We start from the raw sequence: 16,611 nt of genomic DNA on the forward strand, positions 1-16,611 counted from the left end.
TTCAATTCTTAAATGTGTGGGTCACATGTCAATGGGGGGATGATCTAAGGGCTTGTCTAGGAAATAATGTTTTATAGATATTTTGAAATTCTATTTGAGATAAACTTATTATTCAACAATATATTGATTTAAAAATACTTGATACACCTACAAAATATCCCAGCTCAGGATTCTAGCACAAAAATGTCAGTTCCTGATACATAACAGGTACTGACCAGGCCTTTGTGATATGGACAATAGATGGAGGCTATATAATGAAGGTTAAAAAGAAGCAAAATGCTAAGAATATGGATGTATGTTGAAAATAATTTCTCTTTCGTTACATCCTTTTGTCCTTAGGAGAATTAAAAAGACACTGCATTGGCTATACTGCTTTTCCTTGTGGGTGACATCAAACACAAATAGCAAAGTAATTTTGGAGACATGAAGCAAACCTTTTACCCTTAAAATCTGGGTAAGGTTTAGTCACACATGGTCTAATGAAACTCTTGAAGTATTTCCTAAGAGCTCTCAGGAAATCCAAATGTCATACAAATTTAATTCACCTTAACAGACAGTTTGTAAGTAGCTCCTTGTGCAGGGCAGTGTGCAGTCTCAAGAAGAGGATTAGATGCAGCACTCAGTGGTTAAGAAATAAGAAATACATATCATTGGGTGTTGAGGGTGAAGGTGTGGGTGGGAAGAATGGGACAGGAAAGAAAAACTTCATTCAAGTGCATATCCACCTTCACCCCCAAATACCAAAGAAGGAACATTTAAGGTAGTAATTACATATATTTCTTGGTTTTATCATAGCCTAAGAAAATTAAACCACAGGTAGGATTGGGTTTCTAGAACTCAGTGAATCCACTTTGGAGCAACAGGTGGCAAGGTTGACACTTGAACTTTGACAGGATGGTAGATAAATATCAAGGCAAGACCTTGCATTACTCAGGTACATTCTTGCAAGGTTTGAACATCTAGACAAACACAAAGAGGAGCACATTTACAGCAAATTTATCCCAAATACAGATTTTATTTTGATCACAAGTTGGCAATCTTAAGCTAAACATCAAATAGAAAGAGCAGAAATAAATATTTTAGAAAAATATGTGAAGCAGCAACTACAGGAAAACATTAATACTTTCCTCAATTATATAGATTTTTAGCAACTAAGTAAACATTTATATTTCCTTTCAATTCAGGAATTCAGCACTTTTGCAAAAAAAAGGTCAAAAATATTTGCAAGAACTAAAAAAATTACTTGGGCTTACTCTCTTCCTAGTATGCATGACTTAAAAAAAAATTCTGTTAGACTTGAGAAAATATTGATTGTCCCCCTATCATAATGTAAGAGTATCAACTTCATAACATCAATCCAAGTCAATATTAAAATCAGCTAAGACAAGAACTTTTTAGAATAAGACCCGTCTTTAAAAGTCTTAGCCTAAACCAAAACATACAGGAGAATCTCTGAACAGTGATTCATAAACAGAATTTGCACATTTGTACCAACTGAATAGGATACAGTCGCAACAGAATTTACAGCCCCATACAAATAGCTTAATTTAAAATAGATAGTGTTTCCTACATTTCCCCAAAGCATCTTTTAAAGGACCCACTCTGCTCTCCTAACAACTTGCAAATGCATTTGGTAAGTTGGTCTATAGTTTTTATTCTCTTTCCTGTTATTGACTCAAGATCTATTTCTCACTATTTGCTTTGTGCTCATTCTTCTGCCAAATAAAATATTAATTGCATTTTTAGCTGCACTGCTGGTGATCAAAGAACTCTGATATGTCAAGCTAAACTGATAGAAATAGCATCCATTAACATATTTATAGGTTCAGAGCTTCTAGGGCATAATTGCATCCATTAATTACTTGACAGTACTCTGTATTACAGGCTAAAAAAAAAAAAAAAAAAAGGAAGGCATTGCAGTTATACACTTTTACTCAGAGTGAAGCTTTTCTTCACGATACATTTTCTCTAAAGAAGACTCCATCTAAAGGGAAAAAGGTAAGAGGACTTGCCTATCTATGGGAGTATGGACATAAGAGGATTTGTAAAGCAGCCATTCACTAACTTTGCAACAGAATGCACACATAGTAAATGAGATAGCACAGCTAGAGTGATTTCAAAGAAAAGCATATTTTAAATATTTCAGAGATTTAATTAATATTTTAGAATTCTAAGGGAGACCACTATCTCAAGCCAGTAATCCTTGATGATAAGATACAGAGCAATGATTTTTACTTTCAAATAAACTTCTCCAAATAACACATAGGACCCAAGCATTCAGAATTACCTACATTTCTGATCATGCAATTCTAACACATCAAAAAAATCAAAACTGTCCTGGGATAAAGCTCATATGATGTTCAAAATTAATAGAAAAAAACAATTATTTCATGGATTCACCATCTGTATGAGTCCTGAAGCTGCCAGCTGCATTTGGTACACGTATCACAGAAAGGACAGTAACACACACTTGACTCCTCTTGACCAGCTAATCAGCATGCAAAATGACGGTTTCCATAATAACTTCAGTACCGGACCCAAACACATTTTCTTTTCAGCAAGACACGAAGTCATTTAAAACACACACACACACACACACACACACACACACACACACACCAGCCTGTTCCATGATTTCAGCATGAACATAGCTGGTAAGTAAGGACAGAAGGCAAAGCCGAGTCTACCTGTGCATGGATCTCTATACATATTTCACTGAGTTCTTTGTTGCCTGACAATAAATTATAAAAGCAGTCATATTTGAAAGTAAAATCATTACACTGTGTTTTTAGGATAATGCAACAGACTCGCTGAGTGAATAACAAGGAAAGCACAGTACCTTTAGTAAGTCGCCTCAGAATTTGACAACGGCATTTAAAAGAGACAGCTATCATTCTTGCTCACTGCTCTCTGTGGCAAAGTATACTCAGGGCTCTGCTTCGGTGGCTGCGGCGGCAGCAGCATATGAATTCCTTGCGCACATACCAGGAGCAAGGTAGTCCCAGTGGGGAGTGACAAAGCTTAATTCCTCTTGGCTGATGCAGAGGTCCGCTACATGTCATCTGGCAAAGCTGTGTCATTCACTACTACTTCCACCCCTGCCCGCTACAGCCTCCTCCCCTTGCACAAACACAATGGCTTAGAAAGTAAGGCTGTTTCGATAGCAACAAAGCACCAAATTGTATAAAGCAGGGACAACGCTGGGAGAGGAGCCATTCCATAAATCTAATATAAGCACTGTGCAATGTATTCTGTTTTAGGCAAAGGGCTATGTATCCCAGCCAATTCAGCCATCACCATCCTTGCTTTTCCTTCTCAGCACCAAGTCCATGCTTTAAGGGGAAATGCAAGTGCAATGCTACAACCTTACTTTAGGCAGAAATTTAAGTATCATCTACCACATTCTTTTAACCAAACAAAAAAGAAGGGCAAGCAGGGAGGCAGCTCATCTTTGGGATTCAGGAGAGAGTCATAGTTGTGCCTGTAAAAGAGCAGCATCCCCATGCTAACGTAAGAAAGTCCCATTTGGCACTTTACAAATGCACAGGGGTCTAGGCAGTGGAGGTATATAGGAGTGCAGGCAAGGCTCAGGGGCAGGGTGCAGGCAAGGCAGATGGAGCCCCAGCCCCTTTAATCACCCTTTCCAAAAAAGAAATTGGCCAGAAAGCAACACAGTCAAGACTGTTTCTAAAGATACTAGGAATAAAAGCAAATAAGGCCAAGTATTTCTATTTTTAATGTACCCTATTATTCTATTTCCCAAACAACCCTCCTCCAAACCATTCTTCTCATTATGCAAATAAAATAGTCTTGAGACACAGCAGATATTCGTGAGTATCTGCTCCAGTGGAGTGAAGAGTAAATTAGCAAACCCTTCACAATCCATTCACAAAGTGACAAGAAGGCGGAGCACACTTCTTCATCTGCCAGCACCAGCCTACTCACTATATAGTCAACACAAACTAGCACTTGGTATGGAATTTTAATTAAAATCCAGAAATCTCCTGCAGGAGTTAACACAAACACTTGAGGGAAAAAAAACATCACACAGTTGGCCAGGAACTTTAAAAAAATTAGTCAATTAGTTGAAATGAAATGACAAATCAGTGTCTAAAATATTTGATTAATATTTCTAGGACTATATGAATTATTCATACAGTTTTATTCTCTACCCTTCATGCTGTAAAGAAAAAAAATCTTCCAAGCTGGTTTTGAAAATAGCTTCCAATATTCCAAATTTAGTGATAGAACTTTCTACTCTTCATTCATAAATTCACTATGAACTCAGACAATTTCAATCCACTGATATTGAAATGCATATGCTTTCTATTTTGTGTCTCATAGAAAAATAATTGCCTATGAAAACAGCTGAATATCTTAGGAATCTGTTGCACAGGTTTTTGAAAAGAACAGACCTCCCTTAGCAAGGATGGTCTGGCTAAAGCAATCAGCATCCACCAGTCAATAGGAAGGAATGCATTAAATAGATGGTGGTGCAGAATCCAATTTTATTAGCATGAATCTCTTTTTAAAATTTCAAACAATATAATGTTGATCTCTACTAGACCGCCCCTAGAAATATTTTAAACTATTTGATACTTTTTGTTCTAAATAGAAATATCTCAGTACTAAAGAAATTAGTTATTAGCTAAACAGATTTATAGTTATCTTTCCCCAAATCTAACATCTTCCCTAAAATTCAGGCACTCAGAATATGCAGCTGTTGAATAGCATCAGTAGAAACTCGCCCAAGAAACATCACCACTCTAGCCCATTTTATTAATGTCTGTCCAAATAAAACTCAAAATCATATGAGAATCTTTTGCCCCTCTGCTGTTATGCAGACTCAGATCCAATTTGCTTTTTCCTTAAGGCTAAAATGATCAAATACTTCCTGCTTTTACCAGTAGGCCCAATTAAAACATAATAATAAACTCTGTCCTCTGGTCCCAAGAAAGATCTTCAGAGCTACTAAAATGTCCTATTTTTCTGGCAAGAGAAATAATCCATTTTGGAGTACCTTGAAAGGTTCCCAAGGGCTCCAACTGGGGAATCTTGGATATTGTAGTTGCCAATCCATAAATATATTACTACCCAGCTAGGCTCAGGTCCAGAAATAAGCCTCCTGAAGTAGCCCTTTGCCAGGAAAAGAAGGAATCTGCCATGTATGCCACTCCTTTCCATCTCTGGTCTCTACTCCTCAGTGACTTCTGGGTGGCTATTTCCAGGTCAGTCTTCTTACCCTACACCCTTTGTGTTTTCTTTGTCTAACACATGCTGAGCCTCAGATCCTGAACTCCAGGGCAAGCAAGCGCCTTCCAGCAGGGCAAGTTTTGTATCTGAAAACTCAAGGATATGTAGAACAAAGGTCCCAGGTGGCCAAGGCAACTGGTGGAACTGCACAAGAGTCTCTGGGGCACAGTGACCTACATTTCTTGGCCATAGACTAATAGAAGCACATGTTTTGTCTTTGGATCCTTTAATCAACTCACATCAATAACAGTGGCTTATCTGTCTATATAGCTCAAACCTTACAATGTACTCTGTGAAGGTGACCAAGTGGTGGTGGGGAAGGAAGAGGGGGGAAGGTGTGGAAATATAAAGAAGGTAAAATGGCACAAAATGTATTCTGATTCAGCTTCAGTGGGATCTGGAGAAGAGTGAGTTAGTTCTAGCAGTTCACCTCCTTTTTAAAGAAAGCCTTAATAAATGAAAACAGAGGCTTGCTGGATTCAGGGCAGATTAATCATTTAAAGTGGTCACTAATAAGAGAGATTCTTTAAAAGATTTTGCTTACTTAAGATTCAACAATACTATGCTTATGTAGAATTAATGGATTACAAAGCACTTTCATATGTATTGTATCATTGGAGTGACTGTTTAGAGTTTTTGTTCTAGATAAGGAAACTGGTTCTTAGCTTTTTTCACCAAGTGGAAAAACCAGGAGAGACCCAAGCTTCTCACTCCTGAATATGTTTTCTACTCTTCGCTTTCTTATTGTTTGTTCCCTTTCCACTAACAGAAAACATGATCCAGCTAATGAGAAAACAGCCAATTAACAAAGGGCCTTAAGTGAAGTTATAGTTCATGACATGAGGCCTCACTCAAGTCCATGCCTCAACCTCTGTGTATCCCTGCTTGTGCCCACGTAAGTCTGAAGCACAGAGAATGCGTCCAGAACCATAGCAACCAGAGGGACTTGAATTGGAAGGCAGTTAAGACAGGGGCCTTCTGGTGTCAGTCACTGTGTATCAAGGGCTCCCCACAACCGCACCTTCTGAACAGGTGGTTGTCCACCATGTTTGGCCGGTGTCTTGGTCATACCTGTTTTGAAATACTTTGTCTATCACCTCCATTGACACTGGGGTATGCATTTCATCACTGGATGATAAGGTGGGGGGGACTATGTAGACAAAAATGAAAAACCCAAGCAAAGCCAAACTTCAGAAGGGCTCCAGGATTCCAACTGTTCTCCAAACCAAAGCATTCAACAGAACTTCAGCGAGTGGACACACACACCCCATTCTTTTCTGTTTTTTCTCATTTTTTTTTTATTCTTCTCCACTGTATTCATTCTTCTATATATCTCTACCTCCTAAGTAAGCCCTGCTTTTTACAGATTTCTTTGATTTTTAATGAAAAATAATCATTATTTAACCATAAGTTTCCTGTCATATACCTAACACCTTGGAATTCATTTTTAAAAATGAAGTTAGGTCTACAAATGAAGATCCCACCAATTTATATTATTAGAATAAATTTGATTACAGTACTGAAATAATTTGCACTTTTTTCACATTTCAACTTATTTCATAACTCTATTATAGAATACACTTGATAAATCACATTTATTTGCTTTTTTAAAAGCTACTACCTTTCTTTTTCTTTGCATTTCTTCACAATGGTTTGCACGTTTAGGTCATTATCCAAATAGTATAGAACATAGTGAATTGGCTACTGCTGAATATACTAATTTTCACTCCAGTTAATAACTGTTGAGAATTTCCTGAATCTGTGGGATATTCTAGAACACAATGTTCACAGAGACCTAGAAATATAACCCTCTCTCAAATCCCTTACGGATATCCCTACTGACTCATCCTTAAACTAGGAAAATCAACTGTTTTATTTTTCTTCTTAAAGATGCTGAAAGCAGCTATGAGCGTCAAGCATGTTTAATTTTATAATTTTTATGGTCAATGTCTGCTACTAATTCATGGAATATGCCATTGTGAGAACAAACATTAGGATCAGGTAAGGGAGACGCACATTGAACAGAACTCGAGCCGTAGCCAAGGACTATTGCAAAAAGTGAGACTCAGTTGCTGACAGAGATCTAAGAGTGTGAAGATTTGGAGTAATTGTCCAAGACAGGATTTATTACACACTTTTTTTAAACAAATATTTTATGAAAAAACATTTTTGTGGAAGTAATGATGCCCTTTAGGTAGAGTTATCAGAACATACTCTTGCAAATCCAGGGTGATTAAAAAGCACTTAGTGGCTCTGAGCCTCTGGTGGGTTGCGATATCAAAGAGTGAGTATAATGCACAATCCATGTGATATTTGCTTGTCTAGTCAGGGCTCTAATGCCCTTCACAGTGCAAGGGGATGAAGATTGCCCCCACTTAACAAGAGGAAGCCAGGAAAGCTCCTACGAAGGTAAACATCTTAGAAAATCTGCAGCTAAAAGCATCTGGTAGAAATGTTGAAGTGGGGAGTAAATCCAAATGGAGAAATGCAATGCAGGAGGAAACCTGGTGGAAATCATCCCCCTAAAAGCCCAGGTTAAATCCAACTGCTCAACGAGGCATTACATAAGGAGAAGATGGTAAACGGCCAAAAGCACAGCCTTTAGAACCAAATTGCCGGATCTGAATCCTGCTTTTACCACTAAATGGCTATGTGACCTTGGGCATGCTTGTTAACATCTTTGTTCTTTAATTGTAAAATGGTGAAAAAACCATTCTAGACTTCTTTTAGTGACTTTGTTTAGTTTTCTATCATGTAAAAACAGAAAATAGGAGCAGAGGTTTAGCTTAACAGCTAAGATGCCCATGTGTAGTATCAGAGCACATCGATTTGATTCCTGGCTCCACTCCTAACTCCAGCTTCTTGCTTATTTAGATACTCTGAGGCAGCAGTGATGGCTCAAATAATTGTGTCCCTGCTACCCAGGTGGGAGCTCTGGATTGTGTTCCTAGCTCCTGGGCTGGGCCCAGAGCTGGTCATTGCAAGCCTTTGGGGAGTAAATCAGTGGGTGAGCGCGCTCTCTCTCTCTCTCTCTCTCTCTCTCTCTCTGTGTGTGTGTCTCTGTGTGAGCATCCATGTCTATATAATTCTCAAATAGATAATACTTTTTTAAATCTAAGAGAATTGTGGAACATTTTATTAGTCACAGTGTATTTCATAGGAAGTACAATTGTACAATCTGGAATTGCCTTCATATGATTGACACGATTTTAATCCACATTTGGTAAGAGAAATCACAAGGAGGTGGGAGTTGAGATGAACAACTAAAATGATCCCTTTCCTGTGAAGTGTTTCATGTTCATGATGGCAGGAAGTAATCACCCCCTCCAATCCTGCAACTTCTCCCTCTCTCATGACTCTTCTTCCAGCTTCTCATGGTGGGATTCCTCCCAAGTGCTGGCCAAGCATGTTGGCCACCTTCTTCAGCACTTAATCTACACAAGGGGTCCATCATAATGACCTCACCACTTTGACTCCCAAATCTCTATTTTCAGCCCAAATTTACTCTTATTCCAAATCCACCTTCTCTTTCATGACCATTCCATGACAGACTTGAACCACAGTCCCTATTTTCTTTTTCTTTTTTTTTTTTTGGACAGGCAGAGTGGACAGTGAGAGAGAGAGAGACAGAGAGAAAGGTCTTCCTTTGCCGTTGGTTCACCCTGCAATGGCCGGCACACTGCGCTGATCCAATGGCAGGAGCCAGGTACTTATCCTGGGCTCCCATGAGGTGCAGGGTCCAAGCACTTGGGCCATCCTCCACTGCACTCCCTGGCCACAGCAGAGAGCTGGCCTGGAAGAGGGGCAACTGGGACAGAATCCGGCGCTCCGACCGGGACTAGAACCCGGTGTGTCGGCGCCACTAGGCGGAGGATTAGCCTAGTGAGCCGCGGCGCCGGCCCCCATTTTCTCTTGAACAGGATGCCTCTCTCTCCTGCATGAGTTCACTGACAGCCACCCTCCTCCTCAACAGTCAATCCTTTTCAAGTCACCTTTAAAGCCTGCAACACCTTCCCACTCTGCCAGCATCCTAATCTCAACATACATGGCTGGACCTACAAGGCATAGGAGTATTTCTCCAAGAACATTAATTGATGGCTTTGTTCTAGGCACAGGGACAGTAAGCCCCACTGAAGGACACCCCATCCTAACGCATCCCAGAATCAGTGGCCAACACTTGTTTTATTTTTATAAGTATCTGTGTAGTGGGTTTTTTTTGGGGGGGAGAGGGGATTACTCACCCAATTTTGTAGTGTCAATCAAATTTTGTTCTTTTTTTCTGGGGCTAAATTTAAGTGCACTTTCAAATAAATAGTCTCATGATTTAGGACAGAACACAGGCTGAGTTATGTCAGATATCTGTAACCAACAATTTGCAGAACACCTGGAAGATAAATATTTTATTTGAAGAATAAAGAAAATTGGGGCATCCAACAGGGAATGGGCCAATAGTTATTAAAACAACAATAATAGGGCCGGCGCCGCGGCTCACTAGGCTAATCCTCCGCCTTGCGGCGCCGGCACACCGGGTTCTAGTCCCGGTTGGGGCGCCGGATTCTGTCCCGGTTGCCCCTCTTCCAGGCCAGCTCTCTGCTGTGGCCAGGGAGTGCAGTGGAGGATGGCCCAGGTGCTTGGGCCCTGCACCCCATGGGAGACCAGGAAAAGCACCTGGCTCCTGGCTCCTGCCATCGGGTCAGTGCGGTGTGCCGGCCGCAGTGCGCCGGCCCCGGCGGCCATTGCAGGGTGAACCAACAGAAAAGGAAGACCTTTCTCTCTGTCTCTCTCACTGTCCACTCTGTCTGTCAAAAAAAAAAAAAAAAAAAAAAAAAAAAAAAAAAAAAACCAATAATAAAGATTAATTGTAAGAACATAGACTAGAACTCCTTAAAGGAACATGCATTTCCATATCCCCAGATGTGATGGTGGGAAGGCAAGAGATATAACGAATTCAGAGGTCCAGGTTCTGCATAAACAGACACCAGATTAGACCAAGGGAAGAAACCAGCTTTCTCAGAGGGTTGAATGAAGTGAGTTACTCCCAAGATGCTCCTCCACACCCAATCCAACACCTTTTCTTGCTTAATTTTTTCTATGTCACTAAACACCACATAAAACACCATCTTTCAAAATTATTTACATACATACATACATACATACATACATATATAATTTGTCTGCAATTCCATTACCAGGTATTTTTTAATGACTTTTTATTTTTGGTTGATTGTGTTCATTGCTTGGAACAGCACTGAGCACATGGCCAATGTTCAATAAATTTTGTGAAATAAATATATTTATAGGTGTTTTATTCTAGTGCGTTTTTTCTGTTTGCAATGCTATTTCTATAGCTCTTCTACAAAAGATGAAGTTAACAAATTTAAAAAAAAAAACCAGCAGCAAGGCTCTGCCACTTTAAGAAATCCTTCCAAATAACAACTCAGGCTTCTTGAATGAGACTTGTTTGTAGATGTGAATAAAAGGAAGGGGGTGTGCCCTGTGCCCTCCTTTCCTGAGCTGCTCAGATTTATTCCTGGTGCTCCTGACAAGACAATTCAAAAGAACCCCGTTGTTCTCCAAATATGAACAAACACACAGTCCAGCTGGTTGTTCACTGGTCAGAGGTAGCAGTGACAGCAACAAAGAGAACGGTAAAGTGAAATGTGATCCAACTAAAAAAGAATTTTTCTTTCATTGGGTTCTGTGAATGAAGGAAGCAGCAATTACTAGTACGCATGGATTTCAAAATTTTCTGCACCAAAATAAATGTAACTTTAAATTCCATTTTCCATGAACTTTCTGAAGTAACTTTATACATACTAAGACTGATACAGTAGATTCTTGTCTAGCATGAGTATTTATAGCCTGTCAAGGATATAGTATTATCTCTAAAGTAACCAATGCATCTATTTTTAAAAGTTTGCATATCCAGTAACACACAGCTAAAATAACTTTGCAACTCCATCTTCAGCATCTCTAACAACCTCCAACTAACCTTACTGATACTGTAGCTGTTATGTTGATAACTCCTACACTCCAAAGTGAAAGTTAAGTTTCCATACTAAGAAAGCATCCAATGAAAACAAACTAAAACAACAAAACCTTGTCAATTCTGAAATTTTACTCATTGACATAAAATTTGAATCTGATGATTTTTAGTGTATAATGTAGACACATAAACATCTAAAAAATAAAAGGAAGGAAAAGTCTTGATATAATCATTTCTGATACAATTAAATGGACAAACTCCCACACTCCTTCAAGCAATGTGTTTTGTAGGCCACTAAAACACAGGCAATTAGGTAGACAATGATAGAATATGTTAATTTCATTAAGTAGTTAATTAAATAACACTGATTATAGTAATAGTGTGAAAAAGAGAAGTTCAACACGGGAAGGTTGAAGTTCAACATGACAGAATTGAAAAATGTCTTAGAGTCAGAAGTTTCAGGTTAAAGTTCTGATGCAGATACATATTAATATGTTCCTTTAATCTCAGGTAGAAGTTACTGAACACCTTCATTATGTTGGCTACCATGATGGGTACCTCTAGAAAGGTGAAAAAAATAGTCATTTTGCTGGGAAAATATCCAGTAAAGGGAATTCTTAGAATACTATACATCCACCTCAGAATTCTAGCCAACAAATGACAGGATCACACCACACTAATGTCATGTTATCCGAATAAATTGCTCACACTTACGGAGCATCAAAGTTCCTGTCCTCTGCAAAGAGCAAAGACACCTTTTCTTTTGTGGACTCACTTTGAGTCCACATGGCATCAACAGGGCTGGCACTCTCCCCTCTGAGTCCCTCCAAGCGTGGGCATTAGGCTTTACCCAGTGAAGCATTCCAACCCCTTAGCCACAGACATTGGTCCAGATAGGCAGACAGATATGCTGTGCTGACATGATGCAATCTCAAATCCTTTGTCAGGTCTGGTGAAAGGAGGTGCTATCATTTCACTGGTAATCAGACTGCAGTTGCCATTATCACCATGTGAGATGAAGCTGACTTAGAACCACATCAAGACAGAAAATAGAGATGGAGAGTGACATATTTCTGAAGATACTTTTAGAACACCTAGATCCGTCTAGCCCTGAAGCCATAATACCCCAGACTTCTTAATTACATAAGTCAATATGGCCTCCTTTTTGCTAAACCCACTGAGTACATTTAAGTTGTGATCAAGAGTCTTGACATATCCTTTCTAAACTTCAGTCTTGAACTGAAAAATAAGGAAACTATCTCAAATTTCACATAGTTTTGTCATTCTATTAGAATGCTGAATTCACCTAACATATAGGTTGATGTGAGAACCAAATGATATAATGAATAGGAAAACACTGTGAATTTTAAGGTGCTCTTTAAACAGTTTGGGAGTTTATGAAAATACTATTCAAATATGTGATGTGTGTATACTATATGTATATACACATGTATGTATAAATTCTGATGTCCATATATGGGTATGTCAGTGTATAGAGAACTATCAGAGTCAGGATGCTCCAGAGACAACCTTATTTGTTTTATTTTTAAAAAGATTTACTTATTTGAAAGGCAGAATGATTGGGGGAAGGGAGGAGGGGGGAGGGGAGGGGAGGGGAGGGGAGGGGAGGGGAGGGGGAGATGAATGAATATCTTCACCTTCCTGATTGCTCTACAAAAGGCTGCGATGGGTGGGGCTGGTCCAGTCTGAAGCCAAGAGCCTGGCACTTCATTGGGATTTCCCACACGGATACCAGGGGTCCAAGTACTTGAACCATCTTCCACTGTTCTTCCAGGAGCACTGGGGAGCTGGGTCAGAAGCACAGCAGCCAGGACTCAAACCAGCACTTCCATATGGGATGCCAGCACTACAACCAGTGGCTTAATCCATGGTGCCACAATGCTGGCCCTAAAATTCCACCCCATTTGTAATCCAGTGCCCTAAAAAGCAGACTCAGGAAACAAGGAAGGGAAAGATCTTATTCCTGTACTTCTCTCATAGAAAAATCCACATTTTACCAAGTCTCAAAGGTTTCTATTAACCATATCCTGTCTTCCAAAGCTCATTACCACCACCTAGAAGGGATTTTCTTTCTTAAAATCATGCTGAGTGATATAAGCCAGTCCCAGAGGAACAAATATATGTTCTCCCTGATTGATGACAACTAACCAAGCACTGAAAAGGAAACCTGTTGAAATGAAATGGGCACTATGAGAAAGAGTGACTTGATTGGCCCTTATCCTGATTATTGATGTACAACTTAATTCTTTATCCCTTTTAGTATTTTTTTTTTGTTTTACTTAATACTATTGGTTGAACTCTAATTAACACACAATTATTCTTAGGTGTTTAAATTTAACTAAAAGTGATCTCTATTAAATATAAGAGTGGGAATAAGAGAGGGAGGAGATGTACAATTTCGGACATACTCAAGCTGACTTTCCCCAGATGGTAGAGTTAGAAATGTGCCAGGGGATTCCAATTCAATCCCATCAAGGTGGCATGTACCAATGCCATCTCACCAGTTCAAGTGATCAATTTCAGTTCACAATTGATCATAATGATAGGCCTAAGAGTCAAAGGGATCACATAAACAAGACTAGTGTCTGCTAATACTAACTGATAAAATCAAAAAGGGAGAGAACGATCCAACACAGGAAGTGGGATACACATCAAACTCATAGAATGGCAGATGTCCTAAATAGCACTCTGGCCTCAGAATCAGCCCTTAAGGCATTCGGATCTGGCTGAAGAGCCCATGAGAGTATTTTAGACATGGAAAGCCAAGACACTCTGGCCAAAAACAAACAAACAAACAAGCAAACAAACCCCGAAACAAAAGATCTCTGTGAGTGAGATCCCAGTGGAAAGAACAGGTCATCAAAGAAGGAGGTACCTTTCTCTGAAGGGAGGAGAGAACTTCCACTTTGACTATGGCCTTGTCTAAATATGATCAGAGTTGGCGAACTCAAAAGGCCTCCATAGCCTTGGCAACTCATGACAAGAGCCTAGGGTGATTACTGAGGCCATAAACAAGATTGTCAATTGTTAAGTCAACAACAGGAATCACTGTGTACTTACTCCTCACGTAGGATCTCTGTCCTTAATGTGCTGTACATTGTGAATTAATGCTATAACTAGTACTCAAACAGTATTTTATGCTTTATGTTCTGTGTGGGTGAAAACTGTTGAAATCTTTACTTAATATATACTAAATTGATCTTCTGTATATAAAGAGAATTGAAAATGAATCTTGATGTGAATGGAATGGGAGAGGGAGTAGGAGATAGGAGGGTTGCGGGCGGGAGGGAAGTTATGGGGGGGGGGGAAGCCATTGTAATCCATAAGCTGTACTTTGGAAATTTATATTTGTTAAATAAAAGTTAAAAAATTAAAAACAAAACAAAAATCCAAAACAAACAAAAAAACCCAGTGCCCATTGCACTGCACTTTTACTTGCATACTAGTAACATTAAAGGGACTCCTTGGAGGATGTTTTATAGACAGTTTCAATCACTGATCACTGACTCTGAAAAGCAAAAAGGAAGCCAGAGTATTTCTTTCACTTTCTTTCAAAGAAGGAAATAATCCTTTAACGCAGCCTGGGGGTATGTGTGTTGGGGCACTCTGTGTAGATGGAAGGAATGCAGAAATGAGGAAAGAGAGAAGTCAGTTTTGAAGGACACTCTAAATTGGGGCTGCTCCCCATCAAACATCTTCTTAACATCCAGCTGTGTGAGTATCTGAACTCCAGCAAGCACAAAGTCCCCTCCTGTGTTCTCACTGCATGGTGGTGTTGGTAGCTACTAGAGGGTAGCAAAGGATCATGAACGGGAGAGCATGGCCCTGGCAAGCTGACTGTCCACTAACCAGGCAATCAAAATAAGGCTGGGGTCAGGAGAAGACCTTGTCCCGCTTCCCATCTAAGACAGGAGGAACAACTTCCAGGGGCCCCCTCAAAGTCCTTACATAGCTTCTGATAAATCCTGGGTCAACCATAAACCAAGCTTAGCAGAGTATCCAGTAATAGAAGCAAAGGATGAAAAGTGCCAAGAAACCAGCAGAGTAGGTGAAAGCCAAGGATGAATCAAAGTCAAGGAAAGGTGGGAAGGTTAGGGAACCTGGGTTCTAGTAGGAATTAAAGAGAGCCCATTGAGTCAATTCGTTGTGATGACTGCTGTCATCTTTTCCATTATCATCGCTGTCATCTCCATCATCAACATGGCTGGCACTTACACGGAGATCCCTATACTCTGGGCATTGTCAAAGCCTATATACTACCTCATTCTCACAAAAAGCCTATGTAGGGAGCCAGTATTATGGCAGGTTAGGTGCAGAGACCCATATCAGAGTGCTGGTTCAAGTCTCAGAAGCTCTGCTTCAGTTCCAGCTTCCTGCTAATGTACCTGGAAGTACTTGGGCCCCTGGCACCCATCTGGAAGACCAGGATGGAGTTCCCAGCTCCTGGCTTCAGCCTGGCCTAGACTTGACTGCTGTAGGCATTTTGGGAGTAAACCAGAAGATAGAAGATTGATCAATCAATCACTTTGCCTTTTAAATCAATCAATCAATAAAATTACAGTTAAGAAGCCTATAAAGGACAAAATATCACTTTCTTCATCTTTTTATGGTAAAATTGACAAGTAACATTGTGTATATCCAAGATGTGCACTGTGGTTTGATACACATGTGAAATGATTACTATAATTCAATCAATTAATACATCCATCACTGATCTTAGTTACTGTAGGGAGGACACGGGGGAGGACACTTGGGAGCTACTCTCTTCACAAATTTCCAGTAAACAACACAGCTTTATTACCTGCAGTCACCGTGACATATATTGGAGCCCCAGAACCTCAGAGCCTCATTTCTTCCATCCCTTATACCCTAGCAACCACATTCCTTAACTCCACATTTAAGTAGAAATGTGCAATATTTATCTTCCTGTGTCAAGCTTACTTCACTTAGAATGTCTTCTAGATTCATCCTTATTGTTCCAAATGGTAAGATTTCTTTCTTTTTGAGGGTGAATAATATTCCATCGTGTGTGTATGTGTGTGTGTACTCCAGATTTTTCTTTATCAATTCATCTGTTAGTGTACACATAGGTTGTTTGCGTACCTTGGCTACTGCTGTGAATAATGCTGCAATGAACATGGAGACACAGACATCTTTTTGCAATATTTATTTCAGTTCCTTTGGCTATACTCCCAAATGTGGGATTACTGGACCATATAGAAGTTTCATATTTAATTTTTTGAGGACCCTCCATTCTGTTTTACATAGTGGCTATGATGATTTATCTTCCTACCAAGAGTGTACAAAATTTCATTTCTTCTTCATACCTTCATAAACATTTACCTTTTATC

At 39.6% G+C, this 16,611-nt stretch overlaps 1 protein-coding gene across 9 annotated transcripts in view; it reads right to left on the reverse strand.

The window, feature by feature from the left end:
• Positions 1-16,611, reverse strand: part of GRIP1 (glutamate receptor interacting protein 1) — a 739,429-nt gene that overhangs the window by 287,749 nt on the left and 435,069 nt on the right. The window contains exon 1 of one of the 9 annotated variants that reach the window (XM_008256758.4): positions 2,840-4,062. The exons of the other annotated variants lie outside the window; for them this stretch is intronic. Coding sequence (XP_008254980.2) covers positions 2,840-2,894 — 55 coding nt within the window. The 5' untranslated portion in view covers positions 2,895-4,062. Of the gene's footprint in view, positions 1-2,839; positions 4,063-16,611 lie in introns of those variants that run through there. 9 annotated transcript variants of the gene reach the window in all.

Source organism: Oryctolagus cuniculus, chromosome 11 (assembly GCF_964237555.1).
Source record: "Oryctolagus cuniculus chromosome 11, mOryCun1.1, whole genome shotgun sequence".
NCBI classification, from domain to species: domain Eukaryota; kingdom Metazoa; phylum Chordata; class Mammalia; order Lagomorpha; family Leporidae; genus Oryctolagus; species Oryctolagus cuniculus.